The 22,581-nt window shown below is 47.7% G+C and overlaps 1 protein-coding gene across 3 annotated transcripts in view; it reads right to left on the bottom strand.

The window, feature by feature from the left end:
• Window positions 1–3,045: 3,045 nt before the first annotated feature.
• TLE1 (TLE family member 1, transcriptional corepressor) overlaps window positions 3,046–22,581 on the bottom strand; it is an 85,472-nt gene continuing 65,936 nt past the window's right edge. For 2 of the 3 annotated variants that reach the window (XM_036261319.1, XM_036261321.1), the window contains exons 15-20: window positions 11,571–11,820; window positions 9,669–9,916; window positions 6,426–6,573; window positions 4,669–4,819; window positions 3,750–3,826; window positions 3,110–3,613 (exon numbers count right to left, since the gene is read on the bottom strand). In XM_036261319.1, coding sequence (XP_036117212.1) covers window positions 3,506–3,613; window positions 3,750–3,826; window positions 4,669–4,819; window positions 6,426–6,573; window positions 9,669–9,916; window positions 11,571–11,820 — 982 coding nt within the window. In that variant the 3' untranslated portion in view covers window positions 3,110–3,505. Of the gene's footprint in view, window positions 3,614–3,749; window positions 3,827–4,668; window positions 4,820–6,425; window positions 6,574–9,668; window positions 9,917–11,570; window positions 11,821–22,581 lie in introns of all 3 variants that reach the window. The other variant, XM_036261320.1, reaches the window with a different exon arrangement.

Raw genomic sequence — 22,581 nt, 5'->3', positions numbered from 1 at the left:
AACGTGAGCCCAGTTGAAATCACTGAACTGTTTAAGTGTGAGAGGTCTGGCCAGCAAGTTCCCCTGGTCATGACCCTTGACTCCAAGCTTCATCTTGCTCAGGGGAGCCTGAAGCTGGTGATGCGACAACTTCACTGCTGCGCGAGAGTGAGGAGAAGACATCCTTGGTCATAACAACCCATGAACCTACGGCGGAGGGGAGGGTTTGAAGTGTCATCACTCAGGCTCAAGCTGACGACAGGGCAGCCATCTCGATGGAATTAAACAGTATGCTGAAATGAAGACCTGGATCCCTGACTCTGAGTGTTGGACAACTTTTGGGAAAGTTACAACCTTGGTGCGCCATTAGCAGAAGTGGTGTTTTTAAAACCCCTAGATAAACACTCCACAGCCTCGGAGCCCGCTGCTGCCTCCCGGTTGGGAAATCTTATAATAACCCATCAAAAATCCCATCTCTCAGCCACTGTGAGGGTTATTATAATTTGTCAAACACTTCCCTCTCACCTGGTAAATAACAGAACCTTAATAAAAGTTAATGATCATATTGCTGAAATATTCTGTCCTCATTTTAAGTGGTAGAAACATCTAGTTATGAAAAAGGTATCACAAAACCTGTAATACTATACCTTCAATGTTTACCCAATGAACTTCTATTCCATGGAAGAGCTACATGGGCAGAAACCTACTTTCACGGTATAAGTGAAGCCTGAGTGATCAAAAAAATTAAAAGTATGTATGAGAACTATATTGCAAAGAATGGAGGAAACAATTATTTGCATAAATTAAGTTATAAATTAGTGTACACAAACCTATCTGTACCTACACTGTTGCACCAGACTGGTACCTACGGGAATTGTGGAAGCTGTACATGCTTCAGATGAAGTGAACAGGGGCTTTGGATAGCTAGGAAAAATCACAGCCCACTCTGAGATTTGAAAGCACACAGACAGACTCACGGCACCCCTGTACCTGGTTCTACCTCCTGAGGCCATCCGGACGTTTCCCTGAGCCTTGCTTACTTAATTAAGGATAATGACAAGCATCTCACATTTTTATAAATGAAACTGCCTAGGATTGCTCTTGGCACATGCTGGTGATCAATGTCTAGCTGACTCTGAATTTACTGAACAGTATTTTGTAATCTGTGTTCAAGGCAAGAGGTGTACAAACATTTGGTTCACCTGGGTTTCCATAACCATGATTCCCACCTCTTGGGGGAGAGGAGTGGTAATTCGGTTACTTCCTAAATGCACAGCTCGAGAAGAAATCTCCCATGCATGGCCCCTCCGATCACAATCCTGCCTCACATACCCACGTCTGATCCGAAAGACCCTGCTAGGCAGGCGTGAGTTTTAGCGTTCTCACTTGATGAATGGGCAAACAACTGTCCAGGCAATTCTCCGAGACTCCAAACCCCCTGAGCAGAGGGACTAGCTCTAGAATGCCTCTTCCAGGACCCAACTGGGTCTCATCCCACAGCAAATCCTTGAGTTGATATGGTCTAGACCTAGACCCTCAGAAAACCCCAGCAGAGGAAGAATATCAGAAGCTTGGGAACCTATAAAGCATGAAGGGAGACCATGCACAACAACAACGGGAATGTTTAACTCAGAGTCCTTTCAAAAGTGCCCCCCTCTTCACAGGCACACGGCCGCCTGGCCAGAGACCACATTTCCCAGTCTGGGGAGGGGCTAAGTCCCTGCCAGTCGACTGGGAATGGGAGGGATGAACCAACAACTCCTAGTCCCTGAACTTCCACTGTCCCCACTGCTGCTGAAGTGGGGACAGCGAACAACCTTGGAGGCACAGAGCTGCTGCTGGCCTGGGTCTTCCATGGGAGACACAAACCTCTGTGGTCTCTAAGCCACTGTACAGTGGGGTCTGTTTCAGTAGCTCAACCTCTATCCTGCTATATGGAAGGGCGAAGTGAGGCAGGGAAGGGACAGAGAAGGTCAACACTGTGTTAATAAGCCACCAGAGCCTGTAGTACAGAAACCTGCTTCATTATCCAAGGAAAGGATGAGGGAAACCGGTTTCAGTAATTAGGGCTTTGCCATTCGCTTAATGAGAAGAGAAAATATTTAACAAACTCTGTACATAAACAAATATTATTTTGGCAAAAAGCAAATGTATAAAGAATAAGGTCTGGATAATAAAGGAAAAAATATTAAGACAAACTGCCAACAACTCACTGGATCATAAGAAAATTCCTAAGATGTTATTTTTAAACAGCTAGGAAACTTGGCTCAAAATTATTCCTCATTATTTTCTAAAACATAATCGTCAACAATAGGTATATAGAGCATGAGTCTTGCGGTCTTTTCAGAAGGAAACATGCATGGCAACCTATTAAAAGCCCAGGGTTAGATTTCATCTAATCAAATTAGTAAAAGCTTGTCTCAAAGACAAGACCAGACTAATGACGGAGCGGCTGGAGCTGCGGGGAGCCTCCAGGAGAGCAAGGCTAAGTGCTGGGTGTGGTTGGCTGAAGTACAGTAAATTAATACAATAGATCAAGGAAGTATTAATGGAGACAAAGCCAGCTGACAGCCCACCTTTCTTTCACAGGTTAATAAACTCTACGGCTTTGTGAACATCATCCATCTTAACAGGACGCCCAAGTCGCCTCCACTACGGGACCCGTGAAGCTTGTGAAGGGGGAGAACACAGATCCAAAAAGGCTGAGCCTCCCCGGAGAAAAGAATATTGTTTCCTGGTGAATCACCAAGAAAAAGCAGGGCTGTCACCTGTGACCTCACATTATAAGAGTACCCTAACAAAAAAATGGATTTTGACCAAGTCACTTTAGCTTCCCAAATAAAACTGTTACTAATATACCTTCAATTTACTCACAATTCCTAGTCTTGAGTTTCCAGTGACTCGGAAGTGTTGGTTAGGTTGTAGTGCAGCGGAGCCCGTGACCAAATACAGTTACAAAATCAGAAGTGCGTTTAATAACTGCCTCTACTGGACTTTGCTTATAAAACCCACATCGAGGATCCCAAAGCATCGATGAAAACAATTGAGAAGGAAAAGGAAAACCACTTATTGGTACTAAAGCCTTTACTGTAATAAACCAAATATATTTACAATTTATACAAATGTTTAACCTTCAACAAAAATACAAAAAAACATTTCACAAGATGCAAAACCAGGAAACAAGTTCATTGGAGACACCACTGCGCTACCAAGGACGGAACGTGAGGGAACCGCGAGGAACAGAGGCATCCGTGCAGGTCACACGAAGGAAGAACGGGCCCTGCGGCCAGCGGCTCTGCTCAGGCCTGGGCCCTCGGCCCGTCCACCGGCCTTGGTGCGCCACTTGGTCTAGTAGGTAGATGACCTTCTTGGTGGACTCGTCGCCTCCTCTTTATAGACTCAAAGTTGTTTTGTGTCAAGGTTTAAAAACAGGTTTTCTTGTTTTTTAAAGTTACAACTTTTCTATTTCTACAAATTCAAAACATTTGGCCCAATTCAACTATGAACATTAAATCACATCATGTTTTCAGTAGATGACTTCGTAGACCGTGGCCTTCTTGTCCCCTGAGCCAGTGACTATGTACTTATCATCCACAGAGATGTCACAGCTGAGCACAGACGAGGACTCTTTGGACTAGAAGAGAAAAAATTGAGGGCATGTTGATGTGGGACCGAGATACTCAGGGGCCTGCTCCCTCCAAGGCACCTTCCCTTCGGCTGTCCCTGGAACACGTGGTCACACTGTCATTCCGGTAAGAACAAGGACTTACCTGGAATATACTCGCTCCATAGGGGGTCCGCCAAGCATTGAGGAGATTATCTTTTCCAGTACTCACAAACCATTTACCTAGAATTACCAAAAGAAGATGTAGTTTAACAAGACAAAACCCCTACTATTCTATGAGCTCCATGGACCTAATCAAACTCAGAGCATTTTTAGTCAGGACGACCTTGTCCAAGGGCTGGGCTATTCCATGAGCAGAGACAGGTCTGAAACGAGGCTCTGCTGGGAACCACCTGTGATCTCAGGTTCACTCAAAGCAGCAGCAGGGACCACACCTGAGCCCTGAGCCACCACAGGTAACATCACACACAGCAGGTCCTCAAACAGGGGATCAGTGATGTTGTTCTCGTTAGTCTCCCCACGACCAAATGGGACTAGGAAGGGTCAGATGACAAGCCAGACAGGACACATGGCAGAGTGGGCAGCGGACAGTGACGGCTGCTCACACAGCAGCCTCAACCTCGTGAACGAACGTTCGAGTCCCTGCAGCCTCTTCCCTCTCCATCCTCACGGCAGTGGGCAGTCCGGCTCAGCTCAACATTCCAGGGTGGGTGCCTCACCCTGGTCAGGCCCTAACGGCTCTGCGGCTCCTGCCTGCCCCCCATCTGCAATAAATCTCCACTCTCCCCTCTTCAGAGTTGCAACTAATTGCACTCCACCCGACTCTCCCCATCCAAAACAAATGTGTTAAAACGTTGTATGAGGCAATTTCATCGCCTGCTGACTGTTCTCAAATGCGGAAAACAGACATCACTGTGCTCTGAGGAACATATTAAGACAGTGCAATTATTGCATCCAGCAGCTCAGAGAACAATTTTTTTCCAGCCAGGATCTTGACTGTATTTTTCAGAAGTCTTTCCACTGAGGCCATCAATGTCCTTGGGTTTCCCTTCAGCTGAACTCACCACAATAAGCAAACTTGAGTGACAGCACGCAGCTCTCGTGCAGGTGCAGCTGGTACTTGTCGGGCTTGGTGACGTGCAGCACCTCCACGTTGCTGCTCTCCATGCCCACGGCCAGCCACTCCCCGGTGGGGCAGTAGCCCAGGGAGAAGATCTACAAGAAGCAGAACAGGCTCACTGATGATTTGCCTAGTAAACTGAGGAAGGAAAAAAGCAACAAGAAAGGCGGAAAGTAACAAGAACAGGAGGATGAAATCAGCAAACCCCAGACTGTGGTCAAGTCCACAGGACAAGCAACTCAACCAGATGAGCCAAGCGTTAAAAATCTTTATGTGACAACTGGAAAAACCGGAACACTTATATGTGATGAAACTAAGAAATTATTCTTTTCTTTTGGTTAATCCTCACCTGAGGATATTTTGCCTTTGATTTTTCAGACAGAGTAGGAGGGAGAGGGAGGGCGGGAGGGAGGAGAAATATTGATGTGAGAGAGACACATCAACTGGTTGCTTCCTGCACGACTCTGACTGGGGCTGGGGATGGAACTTGCAACCCAGGTACATGCCCTTGACCAGAATCAAACCCATGACCCTTTGGTCAGAAGGCTGACTCTCTAACCGCTGAGCCAAGCAGGTCACGGCAAGAAATTATTCTTAATAATAATGATATTCATGTGTGTTGTTTAAAGAGATCCTTGTCTTTCACATACACTAACTGAAATATTTATGGCTAAAATGACAAGGTATGGGACTTACTATAAAATAATCTAGTGTCTGGGGGCAGGAATGACACAATGAACAGGATCGGTCATGCGTTACTGTTAAAGCTGGGTGAGGGGCCTGTACTCACATATATGTGCGAACATTTTCTGTACCCTTATACATATTTGAAAATTTCCATAAGAAGTTTTATAAAAAATGGCATACCAAAAACAGTATTCTACGCATACCGGAAAAGGGGCTAAAACAGGGAAGACTGTAAGAAATTCAACAAAATTTTAACAGGGACACAAAATTTAGTCGTATGTACAGTTGTTTCCTGTTTTTGTCCTATTTTTCTAAGTAAAATTATTTTTATTACAAAAACATTAGTAAACCAGTTCTGGAGAGAAGAACACTGGCATCAGCAAACACTTTTAAAGCGGCAGCCGTTCCCGAACACGCCTGGACTCAGATGCCTGCCATCCAGACAATCCTCACAACCCACAAAGTTGGGAGTTTTACATCATTTTAAAACTCCATAAATGTAGTCAGCCATGAGTCCATTTTCTGAAGGATGAGCAATAAAATGGGCATCCTCTGAGAGGCTGCAGCATGTTTTTATGTTCCCTGATGCAAGAAAAGTGAATTAACTCTCAGAGCTGTTGTGCTTCTCCTGACTCCCTGTGACGCCCCCCTGCTTCTCAAGCTGCTTGTGTGTGAATCAGGGAGGGTCTGCCCCCCACGGGAGAGGGGAGGGGGCAAAGCAGACCCGACAACGCTGGGGGACACTGCGTACCCCTGACTGCACAGATTCTGTGAACCACCTCGTAGATGAGCATGGCAACTGACAGGGTTGGTCTGCAGGGGTCAGACACCACTCTAAGAGTTTCAAGGTTTTTGTCTGTCTGTCCGTGGTCAAAAAAACAGAACAAAACAACTCAGTATCTCAAATGTACGCCTGGCCTGTTGTACCGCTGTTCTCCTGGGTGGGAGGGAGGAGTGCCACCGCGAGCATGCGCACACACCACCCCTCGGACCGGGCGGGAAGAAGTCAGGCACCTGTGAGGTGAAGTCGTGCTGCTGCAGCTGCCGCCCCTCACGCAGGTCCCAGGATCTGACCGTGTTGTCCAGGCCGCCCGTCCAGAGCTTGGTGCCATCGTTAGAAATGTCAATACAGCTGGCCCCGTCGGTGTGGCCCTGGAACTGCCTGATAAAACAAACCAGACTGAATAATGACTTCCTGCCAGAGCGCAAGGTAAACACCACCGTGGTGTTGGTTTTGGATGCAGGGTGTCATCTCTTCAGTGTCTGCTGATGCGCAAGATGAAACCAGCTTCCCTGGGAGGAGACAGCGCACCTGCAGGCTGGCTTTTCCTTCTTCATGGTCCAGGTGCTAAGGAAATGGAGTGCCGTTTGAGGTCACTACACAGGAGAAGTTAAATACGCTCTCATAGCTGCTCTTACAAATCCATATGGAAGGTGAAATTTCTCCCAGGTCTGGAAAAGTGTTTAAGTGTTAAAAGGAAACAAGAGAAACACATAAAATCCCAAACATATTCCGTGAAGAGAAATGAAGGCCTTAGGCCGGCATCACCACCTACAAGCTCGGGGTCCAGAAGCGCTCACGTCCCCGACCGACCAGCACGGCATTGCCCTCCGAGCCCACACAGCGTGAGTTCAGTCCTCGTCCCTGCTTCCTGTGTCAGAAGGAGCCCTGCGTTCGAAATCGGGACTCCCCGAGACAAAGGCCGTGCCCACCTCCTGAGTCAAAGGTGCTGAGCAGAGACAAAGCTAACTGCTGAGGCCGACCCACGGCACTCCAGCAAGGCCGCACCAGGTTGTTCTCCTACAGGGAAAGCTTCAGCCACAAAGCAACACCAAGACCAACCAACCCACAGGGATCTGCTGAGCACAGATTCTCTGCCAGCAACAGGTGGGCCTGCTGAGGGAGGGGATCAACGCAGGCCACCACAGGGCTGGCGGTTTGGGGGTCCTGGACCTGGTTCTGCACGCCAAGAAGAGTGACCAGGGCAGGTGAGAGATGTCCAATCAGTATGGTACAGGCAGACCCCATTAGAGAGCTGTTTGGGAAGTTCAACACCAAGAGGAAAGTTTCCATGCCTATCCTTCTCACCTTGTTATTCCCACAGATCTCCACACTTTCAAACTGAGCTTGGAATTTAGTGAGCATGGAAGAGAAGGAAAAAGCACCACTGTTGCCCTGAATTCTGAGACAAAATGTGAACCATCACTTCGAAAATCTTTCCTCCACAAGCCATTCTGAACTTCTGCCTCAGTCCTCTCCCCCACACACCCCAGTTCCCCCAAACTCTCACTGTGCACCGGCCCTCACGTGCCCGTGTGCCTCTGGACTTCCCCAGGGTCACACAGGCCCCGCGCAGGCAGACCCTGCTTCACCTGCTGCAAGTGCTGCTTTTCTTCCCTCCGAACGCTCTTGAATCCCAGCGACCTCTCTCGCCACTTCAGCCTGACTTCTTTTTACGGCGAGAACTCATGAAATGCTCACTCCTTGACTACATGATGTCTTTGCGGACTTACGGCGATCGGTGGGTGCTCCTCCGCCCCTCTGTCCACACATCTCTGCACTACTCCGAGGCTCGGACCAAGCAGGCCCTAGGGCTGTTTGGAATGGGCCAGGTCACAGCAGACACTAAGATATCCAGTAGAGTGTACCCCCCTGTCACAGAGTAGCTGCTGTCCACATGTGGCCCGTCCAAACTGAGAAAGAGATTCATAAAGCACCACCCCATCGTATCCGACGGGCACATGCAGGGGCTGCCACCGGGCAGGGGTTCAGAGCAGACAGAACAGAGTATCTGGACCCAGCTGTGTGACCCACAGGCCAATGTAGCCTCTCTGTGCCTCAGGCTCCTCGTCTAGAAAACCAGGGAACAGCAGTGCAGGCCCGAGGAGGAAAAGCACTGAGGACGGAACTGTGAGAGTGCTGTTCCTAAGTTTAAGAAAAGAAAAGAGGAAAAAGCCTGGACACTTGCTGGGGTGAGTTTGAAGCAGTTCTGTCGGTGAGTCCACTCTGCTCCTCCTGAGCTGCCCCGTGAGCGCCAAGAGGAAAACAGCCGCCACACCGCCACGTACGCACGGGGCAGAGCCTGGCTCACAGACACTCACTGGAGAGGGAGGGAGCTGCTGTGATGACTTCCACAGTCCATCTGTCCCTTCTCTCCAGCACGCAGGCCCAAAAGCATGGGGAGGAGGCCTGCTAAACAATCCATGAGCCTAAAGTCACACCACAGACAAACTGTGTTTCCGAGTGAAGATGAACTGTGAAACAAAAGGGCGAAAGACATGCTAGCCTTGCCTTGGATGTTTACTTAGAGCTTACATTTTCAAAGGCTTCTGCAACGCCTCTGGTGTGAGATGACTTGGGTAGAGGGAGTGAGCTGCGGGAGCCAAGGGGAGACACAAAGGTAGCCCGAGTTCAGCTCTCGCTACAGTGAGCAGAGCAGGGTCCAGGAAGCTGGGCTTGTTCCCGGGTGAACAACCCCTGGACGGAGCTTAGTTAGTTAGTTATCAAGAAACATGGATACTTGCCCTGGCCAGTTTGGCTCAGCGGTCAGAGTGTCAGCCCACGGACCAGAGAGTCCCAGGTTTGGTTCCCGCTAAGGGCACATACATCAGTTGCAATTTGTCCCCGGGCCTGGTTGGGGTCGTGTGGGTGGCAGCCACTCTATGTGTCTCTCTCACATCGTTGTTTCTCTCTCTCTCTCTTCCCCCCTCTCTCCCTCCTGCTTTATCTAAACATAAATGCAAAAATGTCCTCGGGTGAGGATAAAAAAAAAAAGAAAGAAAGAAACATGGATACTTGAAAACCATTGTGTGTGTTCTCTTCTCATGTGCTTTGTGTTGACTGTGTTATCCTTGATTAGTTGGCTCCTGCTGGCACAGAACTGGCTCTAGCCAAAGCCAGGACCGTCTTGCACTGAGGACCCTTCATACTGCAACCCATGATGTGCGGCCAGCTGGCGAAAGCCAGGAAGACTTTTCAACAAGTCTGGTATCTGTGTGTGCCTGAAGCATAGGAATGGGAACATGAGGGAGTTAAATATAAAGTCTGGGGGACACCGAGCACAGCATCAGGATGGTAGCCCTGCAAGGGAAGCCACACAATCCTATCTTTGTACTCCCAATACCCAGCTCCAAGCCTGGCACACAGTAGGATCTTAATATGTAGGCTGAGTTACTGGGGGCAGCTGGAGAAGCAAGGGTGACAGGAGACCTTCTGACACCCCCCCCCCCCGCCAACAGAAAACCACCTGTGCTCACCTCACCAGCGTCTGGTTGTGCAGGTCCCACACGGCGATGTTGCCATCGCTGCAGCAGGAGAAGCAGACCTTGGAGTCGGGGCTGATGGCCAGGGCGTAGCAGGCGGGGGCCGAGGACGTCAGCTCTGCCTTGATGCGTGGGGTCGGCGCAGCCAGGTCCCAAATGGACAGAGTGCTGGCTTCCCCTCCCACTATCAGAGTGCAGCCATCAGGGAGCAATTTGCAGGAACGGATGTAGTTATCTCTGTTCTGTAAAATAAACATAATTCAATTGCTGCAATGCATTACACCAAGCAGCAACAAGGCCATGTTCTCTAACTGCTGTCTTGTTTTTTACTTGAAAAATGGTATTTCACGGACACCAACAAAAAAGGTTCTGTAAAATCAGGATATGACTGTAGCTGTTTCCTTCGAAAGAGCAAACAAAACGAACTCACAGGACTGCACCTCATGTCCAGTTCTCTGCCGAGTAGACAGAACTGAAATTATCAGTAGATGTAAGGTACACATACACGTACTTCTCTATGAAGAAACCACTTTTCAAAAGTCGTTTATGTCTGGTCTCGTCATTTCCATTATTTACCAGTATTTGGAAACTGTAGGCCCCTGCCTATGTTTGGTTTCCTTACTCTTAACGGCACCTAAGGCTGGCACTGTGTCTTCATTAGCCAGATGGATCCCAGTCTAGGAACCGAACGGGGCTTCTTTCCCTGGAGCATGGCTGCTGTCAGCATCTACATCTCTCACTCCAAAGACCAAAGAAATTGAGAAAGGAGGGCATCTTTTCAAAATCAACACATCTTAGAAAGGGAGGTGGGACCTAAACTGACACCCCCCTCCTGAAAAAAAGAACTGCTTTCCTTCAGCCCAAATAGATACAGCTGAATTTACTATGCTTTGACCACAGCCTATGGCTCAGAGAGTAGAGAAATTTGAAGCACATAATTTCAAAAAAAGGTGGTAAATGTTACAAAAGACTTCTACTACTACAGAATGTAAGGCTATGTTTAAGATTCGCTTCATTACTGGAAATATTTTCAAGTTACTTCATTTAAAAAAATAAGCCAATAACTACCAAAAAAACACAAAACTCTCAGAAACACCGCACTGTCCTTCCTGGAAGCACTCGCTGACTGTCCGCAGACGCGAGCAGCAGTGAGTGGGGGGCACCACCTGCCATGGCAACGTGCAGACAGAAGCCACACCAGGCAGGGCGGCCTTTCGCCAGCCTCAGGCCGGTGGAATTCGGTCTGTAAATCCTGGGGTCACAGTTTAGGATCGGAACATGCCCGGCACGCTCTAGGATCCTGCAGAGTGCGCACTGGTGCCTCACACTCTGGGGAGGACTGCACTGGGCCCTTGGGAAGGCAGGGGGCTGCTCCAGGAGGCCTGATTTCTTGCAGTGTGATTTCTTAACCCTTTCCTGAAAGTAAGGTAGTAACACCCAGCCAGCTCCCCAGGCTTCCCTGAAAACACAGACCCTGTTCAGAACGGTTTTAATGCCACGTTATCGAATGTTTACTATTCCATATTTATCCGAAGGCTGCAGGGAAATTAAAAGTTGAGTGGGTTGCAGGGCTGAGTCCAGGGCTAGCTGAGCTTTCATCCACTGAATGGGAACCTCCTTCTGAATACACATTCAAACAAGGGCAGCTTCTATAAACGACTCGAAAATATTTTTTTTAAAGAAATCTATCATGGGATTAACCACTGAAAGAGCAACAAATGAAACCTTCACATTTAAGGGAGTGGGGTATGGGGGTGGGGGCTAAATAGCTAACACAGGAAATGGAATGGGCTTCCATTTCCTCATAATGGGAATGAAACCCAGACCCGGACAGCTATTTCCTTGTTGAGTCTCCAGGGAGAGATTACCCTTGTGCACGGGTTTCTGTTCCCTCACCAGACAGTCGAGCTGAGAGACGGGGCTCTTATTGCCGGGGTGGCTGATGTCCCAGACCTTGACGCAGCCCTTGCCGCCCGTGTACACGTGTCTCGTGGGGTTGCTGATGGTGACGGCGCACACCACCTCCCCGTGGTTCAGGGTGTTGATCTGCCGCGCGTGTCGGGGGATGCCGGGTCCGATGAGGGCGTCAGGGGGGAAGGGGACAGGCTGCATCTGCCCATCGGCCGTCACGTGGAAGGAGTAGGCACTTTTGAACAGGGAATGATTGGAGAGAAAAGAGGGCAGAAGAGGAAACAGAAAAACATTTATCATAAAGCAATTAGTCACGACCTTAGCACCCTTCTATAAGAAAGACCAAAAAAGGAAAGATTTGCTTGTTACTATTTCCTTTTAAAATCAATGTAAGTTGAAGTATTTACTGATGGAACACATTTAAAAGAGTAACAGAAATCTAAGGTGTACCAAAAAACACATATATTGAACTGTAATTAAATTTTTTAATTGTGTTTATCCATTTCATAAAGCATTCCTTCAAAACCCATTATAAAACACTAAATGTGCCTCCAAATTAACATAAAATAACTCCTTCTGTGTACTTATATAACAGTATCATTTCTTTGCATAATTTAAAATGATTATTTTTGGTGCCTATGACGAGTGTTTAAGAACTCATAATAATTACAAACACTAAACAGTGCATCTCAACACTAACAAACAAAAGCAGCTTTCTAGAGAAACCAGTTTAAGGCTTGAACCTCAGTTCTATGCGGTATAACCAAAAGAAAATAAAAGACTATCTTAGTTCAAATGGCTTTGGGCCAGAAATGCCATGTTTCCTCCTCACCTCCCAGCCTACCCTGGCCGTGAACTCCAGCAAAGATCCTGGCTGAAAATCTATTCTCCCCCCTTCCTTACAGGCAGGTGAATCCCTGATCTGACTAAAGAGATATAGGCAGAGGCTGCTGGGTGGTACTCAGAGAAGTTCTTAACCTCAGACAAAGGGAACCCTTTGGGGAATATGAGAACTACCTATACTTTCCATTCAATTTTGCTGTGAACCTAAAACTGCTCTAAGAAATGTTTATTAATTAACGAAACAAAAGAAAGAAAAATAACTTTAAAAGAGGAAGGGGATGTTCCTGCCCTCTTCTCTTCCTCTTTACTGCTGCTGGAAATACGAGCAAAATGACTGGAGCTCCAGCAGCCTTTTTGGGCCACAAGGAAACTGTGAATGAAGACGGAAATCAGCTGCTGAGGGAGGCAGAACAGAAAGGTAGGATGCAGAGGCCTTGGTAACGCTATGGGGGCGAGAAGTAAACTTCTGTTATTTAAGCTTTAGTTTTCTCCTCCTGTTAAATACTAACAAACCTAATCTTAGTGCACACTTGTTTCCACACCAAAACCTCAAAGCATGTTTTTTCTCTAGTGTCACAGTATTTAAACTCCCAGCACTAATACAGAACAGGTGCTATGAAATACACACAAAGAAAAGACACTTGAGAGAATGGAAGCACTAATATTCCCCTCACACCGAACTGGTGGGATAAAGCATGTGCTGCTGAAGGCCCCTCTCACTTCCTCCTTGTCGGCAGCTTCCTTCAGTGATCCAGAAGTTCAGCATTAAACCTTTTTCTATACGTTCACATATATAAACAATACATAAAATGTGCAGCGTTTCCTCCTTCCCATAACCCTCTGGGGTAAATCTAGATACTCACTGTCACCTTGCAGGCCCTTTACAGATCTAATGACCCTAATACAGAATTTAAATTTTCATTTTAATGCTAATTCAAACTTTGTAAAATAACTTAGCAAGCACAAAACTGAAAACTGGTACAAGCTATCAGGTCTCTACTAGACTGCACATAAAACCCACATACTTGCTTAGCTTGAAAATACAATGTATGCTATTATTTTCCCTCTATAAAAGCAAAATATCCAACACATGACTTTTAAAAGAACACCCCTGCCCTCCAACCAAAGGACACAAACAATCTTAGATATGTTATCTCCTGACAAATTGCTTGCAATAACTAATATTAAATGGCCATTAGGCCCAAATTCTTAGCGTTACTCTTAGTTTGAATAACTGTGCACACAACACGGGAACCACACAGACTGTCCTGGGAAATAAATATGCATAGAAAACAACTATAGCTCAAAGCCCTTTCGTCACCAAACCACTAAATCTCCTATTTTTCAATACAACAGTATACTTTGCTGTCCTTTGTAATGTACCAAGTCCACATGATAGTTTAATTCATGTACATTATACAGTTAACGGAACCTATGCCATTTGTTATATTTGAAATCAAATAGCATTTTATTGCCCTTGGAAGAAAACTAATACAAAATAATATTGAATGTAAACTGTGATAAAATGAAAACCATGATCGAATTGAATGCATTTTGGGAGAATGGTGGTTGACATGGGACAAGAACTTGCCTCTCCGAGTTCTCTGTGCTGTGAGAATAATGGTACACGTGAGGTTGGTTTCTCTGTTTGCCATAAATCAACTCCCACGTAGGTGTAATTTCTATCAGGAGTCCTTTTAGCAATTCTGGGTTTTAGGGGAAGGAAATGTTTTCTTGCTTCCACTGGAACCCTGCTTATTACAGAGTTAAATGTTCCAGAGCAACACGGATGCACCAGGCTCGGGCGGAGATCTGAGCTGTCGTCTCTGGAGACCAGCTCTCTCCCACGCGCCCTCCTCGTTGGCTGTGCAGGAGGTCTGCAGCCATCATACTGAGCAATTTAAAGTGGATTCACGGGGCACTGAACTGCTGCCAGAAGCCTGAACATTCCTTCGTCCCAGGGGAACCCGCATGGATCTTTTTTTTTTTTGCACTTATCTTCAGATAGAGCAGGAGGGAGAGAGGGAGGTAGAGGAGAGAGAGAGAGAGAGAGAGAGAGAAACGTCGATGTGAGAGAGACACATCGAGTGGCCGCCACCCACACAACCCCAACTGGGGCCGGGGACAAACTGCAACCGAGGTACGTGCTCTTAGCGGGAACCGAACCTGGGACCCTCCAGTCCGCGGGCTGACGCTCTAACTGCTGAGCCAAACAGGCCAGGGCCCCACATGGATCTTGATACGTCTGTCCCAGGGGGCCTTGCGGGGAGCTGGCACTGCCTGCTGAGCTGGGAGCCTAATCTAATGAACGAACCAGAACGACGCAAAGGGCGGAATGTCTCAGAAAGGGCGAACTGGAAGCAATAACCAGGGGAACAAACAAGATGGTTTGGAATCAGTTGTTCACCTACAGGAAGAACGCGACCGTCTTTGAGAAAGGGCCACATTGACGGCTACCATGACAATGTTCAAGAGATGCAGAAAGAAACTTACTTCTCTACTGACTGAGGAGCAAGGAAAGATAAGACCAACCAGGAAGGAAAAAGTACACTCAGAGTATATTTACGAATATCTCGCAAGCCCGAATTCAGAAAGAGGCCAATTACAACAGAATGCATATGATGTGACTGCATTTACAGAAGTTCAATGACAAGCACAGCCCAAAATTGGGTGGTGGTTGCCCTGGGCAACCAGAAGGGACACAGGCTGGCTTCTAGGTGCTTTTGGTGAAAAGTCACTGAGCTATACACGACTCATGCACTTTCCTATATGTCTATCTCAATAATTAAAATCTTAGATTCATTTTTTTATTCAAGCAAAAGTCAAGGGGAGGGCTCCTGACTGAACATGTTAGACTAGGTCCACAGCCAAGTCGAAAGCCCAGACTTTTTAAACGAACCTAAGATGCGAAGCCCTGACTCACTGGCCTATCGGTGGTCTTCCTCACTGACCTAACTACCTGCGGCCTATCACTGTCTGTTTGCTGACCCACAGGTAGAAAGAGTAATGAAATGCAAAGGCTAAAGGAGTTGTGGTTGGGATTTGGAGATAACAGCTGCAGAACACTGACCGGCAGGGGCCTTCAGGCAGGGACAGTGCCAACACTCCACACCCGTGCCTTTCGAGAGCAAAGAGGATATGCCGAAACAAGGCTCCTATCTGGACCAGCGGGCCAGCATGAGGGTCAGGGTGTGCGGAAAGGAGGAAGGTGTGGGGTGGGAGTCAGGAAAGCACAGGACCATGAACAGGCACGAGAAATCAGAAAATCCAATGGTAGTGAGGGTGGGGGGACGGCATTTGGCAGAGAGGAGAGGAGAGTTGGATAGGGTTGTGGCAACCTGCAGGGCAGAAAGAACAGTCCCGAGCCCTCATTAGGGCCACCCACCTATATCCAAGAAAGCGCCCAGAGACCCTGCCCAACACCCAGCCAGCTTTTTGAACCAAGCACCTGCAGATTAGGGTCTCAATGTGAAACCTGGCTGCATGAAAAGAATAAAAGCCCACTGGATATCACAGACTTAAACACTGAATGGAACCACACGCAGTCAGAACTTGAGACTCTTCATTTACTGGGCCCACAGCAGAGGGGAAGGAACTCGGAGTCCCCACCAAGATTCCTCGCAGCAGTGGTGGCAAACTGGAAAATCAGACTGCATTCCGGGAAGCAGGTTGTTTTTTCCTGGCAGGCTGGCTTCTGTTAATAAACTAGGCTGTGTTCTGTGGCCAAAGGAAAACAGGTGTTTACAGAGTTACTAGTCTGCTGTAAACAGACAGGAATAGCAGCAGCAGAATCCAGTAACCAGTAATGAAGAGCCACAGACCCCGGAGACAATGGCTGTGGCCAAGACCCTGCTGCCTATGGACTTGGCACGCTTGACGTGGGACTTCTTGCTGTATTAACAGGTATCAAAAATGTGATGTCAGAGACCCTCACTTGCTTGTGAAGCTCTTCAGGGACCAAGCCTTTCACAATTCAGCCTCTTTCATGCACCCGTCCTGTATCCAAAACTCCCAGCCACATGGAACAGGCCAGTCCGCTAAGATACCAGGACTGTCCCCTCTCCATGTGGCGTACAAACTGCTCCCTCCTGCCTCCTTCTAAGTGCACTCACACCCCCTCCCTCGCCTGTCCCCCCACCCCAGGCAGGGTGATTCCCTCCCGGAGTCACAGTTTGTCCTGTATCATCCTATCAATCTCAACTGCAGCACGTCTCACATGCGGACTGTTTGCTGCACGTGTCCACATGTCTTCCTTTCTCATTCCAGAGCTCTTCAGGGACAGGTGGGATGACCTCACCCGCCAGCATACAGCTGGCACTCAGTGAATGAATCCCAACACCCAGAGTTGTTTATTGCTACCTAATCACTTAGAAATTGAGGCGTGAAAGGCTGCTCTGGCAAGGAAAGTCAGCTACGACAGGAGCAAGTCCTCTGACCCCCTGGGTTACACCAGCCAGCTTTTCCCAAGGAATTTCTAGTAGTTGCACCCAGTATAAGAAGGCATCAACTTTCCCAAGGGTGGGGAAAAGCAGTCCCTCGAGAGCTGATTTGAACCAAAAGGCAATGAAAGCAACTAATATTGGAGTGAAATCCAAGCCAGCCCTGGCCGGGTTGCTCAGTGGTTAGAAAGTCGGCCTGCAGACTGAAGGCTCTCCGGTTGATTCCAGTCAAGGGCACATACCTGGGTTGCAGGTATGCTCCCAGGCCCTGGTCAGGGTTGTGCGGGAGGCAACCAATTGATGTGTCTCTCTCACACTGACGTCTCTCTCTCTCATTCTCCTCCTCCCACTTGCTCTTTAAAAAAAAGAAAAAGAAAGAAAAATCAGTAGAAAAATATCCTCAGGGAAGGAAGGAAGGAAGGAAGGAAGGGAGGGAGGGAGGGAGGGAGGGAGGGAGGGAGGGAGGGAGAGAAAGAAAGAAAGAAAGAAAGAAAGAAAGAAAGAAAGAAAGAAAGAAAGAAAGAAAGTCCAAGCCAGCAGAACCCAGTGGATGTGAGAACCTCCCAAAGCAAGCTGAGGCAGGAGCAGCCACAGGTTGCAGGCAGCAAGCTTGGTCCTGTGGCTGATGGCTGACAAGAAGGCAGTCAACTACCACAAGTGAGGAGACAGGCCAGAGTCTCCACTGAGCCACGAGTCAGATGTGGGGGCTATCTCTAACTCATTTGGGCATCATTCCCTACTTTCACAATGTGCTCTGACAAAACGTACCCTGTGAACCTGACTGCTGAGGTGTGGTGTAAATGAAGGTATATGGGACAGCACTTCCAAAAGAGGTATGAAGTACAATTCAGATCTGACCTTGGCTCCCATGTCCCAGGAAGCAGTGCACTGTCCCTTCATGTTTAGAGAGGAGGGAAACAGCATAGGAGAGGGCGACCGCCCACCCAACTGGTAAGTGGGAGAGCCAAGATTCAAGTCCAGGGCAGGCCATTTCTGCCTCAAGTCCCCTCGGGATGGAGAAAGCTGCCCTGCACTAAAAGTGACGTCAGGCATGTCAACATTTCAGTGCACTTCTTCACTGAGCCCTGGGCATAGGAGGCTTGGTGGGCTGGGCCTCCAGCTCATTCTGAGAAGGTGAGAGGAATGTCAGCTAGGATTCTGGTGCACAGCAGCCTCAAGAAGTGGGACAGTGAAGGTGGTGGCTGGGGTGAGAGGCTGTGAGGTGGGGTCATAAGAACATCAGAGCCACATTATTCAAAGATTTCAGCAATAGAAAATAGGTCCTCAGGAATTTAATTCATCTACTGGGGTGAAATCTCCCTCTACGCCAATATAATAAGCTTCACACATTGCTTAGGGTCTGCACACCACTCAGGACATCTGTAAAGCCCTTTATTCCTTCACAGGGTTCTTCCAGTTTGGCATCCTGACAGGACAGAACTTTAGTAACAATTAAATTACAAGTTAAGCATTTAAACAGAAATTTTTTTGTTTTCTTATGTAGTCGACTATATTGCAATTCTCGTTTCTTTAAAGGCAAATGCAGAAGAAGGAAATGACTAGACAGAAAACAAGAGGGGATGGCCTAGTTGATACACTAGGAAGACCTCTGGCCAAAGTCAGCATTTATGATTCTGGGTCCTGGGCCCTTCTTTCTTCTGCCAATTAAATGTTCCCAAATCTGTGGATGTGCTGAGGCAGCAACAGGCTCCAATGCAGGACAAAGGTACAAACCAAGAGATTCGTGGATGACAAGTGGGACAATGAGAAGTTTAAAATATAGCCGCTTCAAAGCTTAATTCAAAATTCTAGCCAGGAATCCAACCATCGCAGGCTAACAGCTGCACGAGAACTGTACAAACTCCTTACACCTGATAAGCTGAGAGTCATTTCTGAAGAAGTGGGGAGAAGTAAAGGGAGGACAACTGTCCAGCAGGTAAACATATCTCACATCAAAAGAAAGGGCCTCACATGTCAATGTAATCTCAAGAAATTGGCTACACATTCCCAGATCAAAGGGTAGAAAAGCAGAAGTTACACTACCCCACACGGTGATAACAAGGCACAAAACAGGCATGTTACTTTTAGTGTTTAATAGACAAAAAAACACCCAAATGTCATAACAGGTAAAAAGAGGGCTGAATTAATTTTCAAATCCACTAACTATACCAGCTGTGGGATCTAGATATGGTCAGCAGAGGGACCAGATGCAAGATCAAGGGAAAAGCGGGGGTGGGGAGAGGTGGCCACCAGAGTGTCTTCTTGGCTAGAAGCTGGGGGCGGCTTCTCTTCATGGCTGCAAAACATGTTTTCCTAAAAGGCGATTTTACCCCAAATGTAGCTGACATTTTCTTTTCCCTTTAGGCTCTGACTACAAAAAGGTACTTTAAAGATTTATTTAAACAGTAAGCAAGTGGGTGAAAGATTTCTCAGTTACATGTCTAGCATTAAAACACAGGGTGAAGGAACCTGGAACTAAGCTGGAATCTTAACCAAACTATTATTAGTGACCTCGAGGTGCTGTGACGGAGGCAGCTGCAGCGCAGCCCCCAGGGTTTATGGGGACAGCAGTACTCCACGGCTAGAAAAACATCCTGACAACAAAGAGATGTCAACCTGACTGAACTTCCCAATGTCTTTCACCAGTGATCTACACAGAGCTCAGAGGAACACACTGCCTACAACTAAAAATGAGTTCAAGTTAAGCTGACCAAACAATACCAAATAAATCTCACCTCGAGAGTTTGGAAGCAGTCCGAGTTACCCCTTATAAATCAGCACCACTGAACTCTAAAACGCGAATCTCTCTCCCACGGTCCTGGGCTCATCTCCCACCCAGTCCATGCAGCAGACGGTTGTCTGTTGGGCGTCTATGCTCCTGGGGGACAAGGGGACTTCAGAAGTTTCCATTCTAGTGGGGGAGAAGCAGATACAAAAGACCTGTGGACATGAATTTACTCGAAGCCAAAGTGGCACAAAGATGTTACAAGGTGCACTGGGAAGCCGTCAGCCAAGGCTTCGTGAGGAAGGCAGCAACGAAAGTGGTCTTTGAACAGAAACTATTTCCATGGGAAGGGAAGGCGGGAAAGCGGGAAGTTGCCTGGGAACAGTGGCTATGTCATCTCACCAGAGCACAAGATGGGAACAGACATGAGCTGGGAAAGCCGGCCGGAGCAACCTCACCAGAGGGGCCTGAAGGCCGCATCAGGAGTTTACGTGCAACTTTTGAAGACCTCTGAGCAAGAAATGGATTGGATCAGATAAATACTTTAAAAGGGGAAAAACTCATCTAGGATCCTATCGACAAAAAGTAGGTAAAAAATAAATGAGGATTTTAACATATAAAAAGACTGGATTAAATGGGAGTTACAGAAAAATCAAGGACAGATGTCAGAGACAATGGGGAATGTGCCTTTAACAAAGAGAGAAGTCAAGAGAGACTGGTGTGAGAGGGAAAATGACCACATTAATTGCAAAACCCTACGGAGATCTCAGATGACTTGAACACCAAAAACAAGTACAGAATAGTGACAACCTGAGTCATCTCGCCCTAGTCCACTTTGATAAGAAGAATGTAAGGCCACAGGGCCCTCTGCACATGCGGGTCCTCCAGCCAGAGGTGGATGCCCTGCCCTATGAGGTTAATGCAGCTCAGAAAACACTTCTGAGAATTCCTCCTTGACCCTCCCCCCAGAGGGGATCAGCCCGTCACATGCTTTCACAGAAGAGTTCCTCTCTGTCACAGCTCTCATCTCAATTATATTAGGCATTTATTTTTTCTGTTTATTTGATTAATGTCGTCTCTCCATTAGTAGGCTGTGAGCTCCCAATAGGGTCCCCTATGCCTATGCAGCAAGTCCTGATGAAATCTGTGGAAGAGGACAGGCGGGAGGCGACTGTCTAGATTTTACTGAGCAGATGGTGTAGGAACCTGAAATCACATGCTACAAGGCAGGGCTGAAGCATGGACACGTTTGGCCCGAAGAGACGCCTCCTGGCAGATGGTGGTCTCCAAACGTATCTGAAGAGCTGTCATGAAAATGATGGATGAGCGGTGCACTGTGTGGTCTCAGGGGTAGGAAAGACCCAGGATTGATGGGTAAAAGTTCCAGAGAGACAGATCTCAGCTCAAGGGCTGGAAGAGTTTTCACACAGCTGGAGAAAATGAATGGCTCCTGGCAGCAGTGAGTCCCCATCACTAGATATGCTTGGTCAGAGGTGCACAGCCGCTCGGTAAGGCTGCCGTAGGAGACGAGCCCATGTGAGCATTCATACCAGAGGTGTTTCAGGGTCCCCCAGCCCCGCCTGAACTCCTGGCTGTACCAGTCATCCATTCGCTCCCTGTGCTGGGAGCTTATCTCACTCTGCCCCAACAGCCCACCCTTTCTGTCCCCTGTTCCTGTGGGCTATTCCTTCCTGCTCGGGCCTCAGCTTTCAGTGTATCCGCCTCACCCCAGGAAGCCTTGCCCTTCCTAATTTTGGTCATTCTTTACATGTTTGCCTAATCCCTGCCCTGTCTTCACAGCACTTATCTCTGACCACAAACATAACTAAAGCATTCATTGTTCCTTTACTGTCAGCCCATCAGCAGGCCCCCCGGGCGGGAAGGCGAACATGCTCTTGCCTGGAGCATGCCCAGCATCTAGCCAAAGCCTGCCACACAGTTCTTGCTCAAACATCTGTGAATAGCCATCCAAATATTCTGACTGGCATTTCTCAGAGAGTGACTCTTACAAAGCCTTTACGACCTTGCTCACCCACCTCTGGACACACTGGTTTGCCCCCCTTTCTCTTAAGTGTCTAGACCAGTGCTGGGCAAAGGGTAGTCCGCAGACCTTTCTACTATCAACTCACTGAGAAACATTTTATACAACAGCAAGCAGTCAGTTTTATGACTCTTGCACTAAACATATGGGATACTTTGTATCTCCCCCCATTCCTCTGTGTGTATGTAATGAGAGTACAATCCGCTGTACTGGGAAAAACTGGCCTGCATCACAGGCGAGTGGGTAACTTCACTAGCCGTAAGAAAAGTTACTAATGCATGGATCGACATGGGGAGTAAGACTGTACAGTCCTGATCCGGTGACAGCGGGGAAGTCCATTTGTCCCCTGACACTAACTCCATCTTGCTCACAATATATGCTCACCTCACACCTGAAAGAGATTCCTCAAAAACAGATTTTAACCGTTTTAGACAGCAATGACAGGTTCGATCCAGAGACCAACAGCCAGGGGGGAGACCAAGAGAAGAAAAGCACCCTCATATGTGAGAGTCTCACAACTTTGGCACTGTGCCCACTGTCCTTGTCCCTGGGCACCTCACATCCTGTTGACGCTGCTGTGAACACAGACCTAAGGTGCTCACCAGCCAAGCACATGAATATTTTGGCTCTAGTAAGCATGACACCAATACTGTCATTCACTGAAGGCTTAAACTTTGTGTCTAATCATGTTGACATACACGCGTTGCACACAAACACACACACGCACAAACACAATCATAAGAAACTGGGTCTCCATGAACTGAACCCTGCACACCAGCCTTTGGACCCCCCGCAGTTCATACCTCTGCCCACCTTCCCCTCAACTACCTCACACACCACATTCAAGGGGGTCTTGGCAACAGGGCAACCTCCTACCAAAGACTCTTGAAATTGGTTTTCCTTGATGGCTGGTTGAACTTGGCTTTATTTGCCCATTATTTCCTCAAA

The sequence above is a fragment of the Molossus molossus genome, unplaced genomic scaffold (genome assembly GCF_014108415.1).
Source record: "Molossus molossus isolate mMolMol1 unplaced genomic scaffold, mMolMol1.p scaffold_m16_p_14, whole genome shotgun sequence".
In the NCBI taxonomy this organism is placed as follows: domain Eukaryota; kingdom Metazoa; phylum Chordata; class Mammalia; order Chiroptera; family Molossidae; genus Molossus; species Molossus molossus.
Note: the sequence above shows the minus strand (reverse complement) of the source record. Positions and strands in the feature narration are given on the sequence as shown.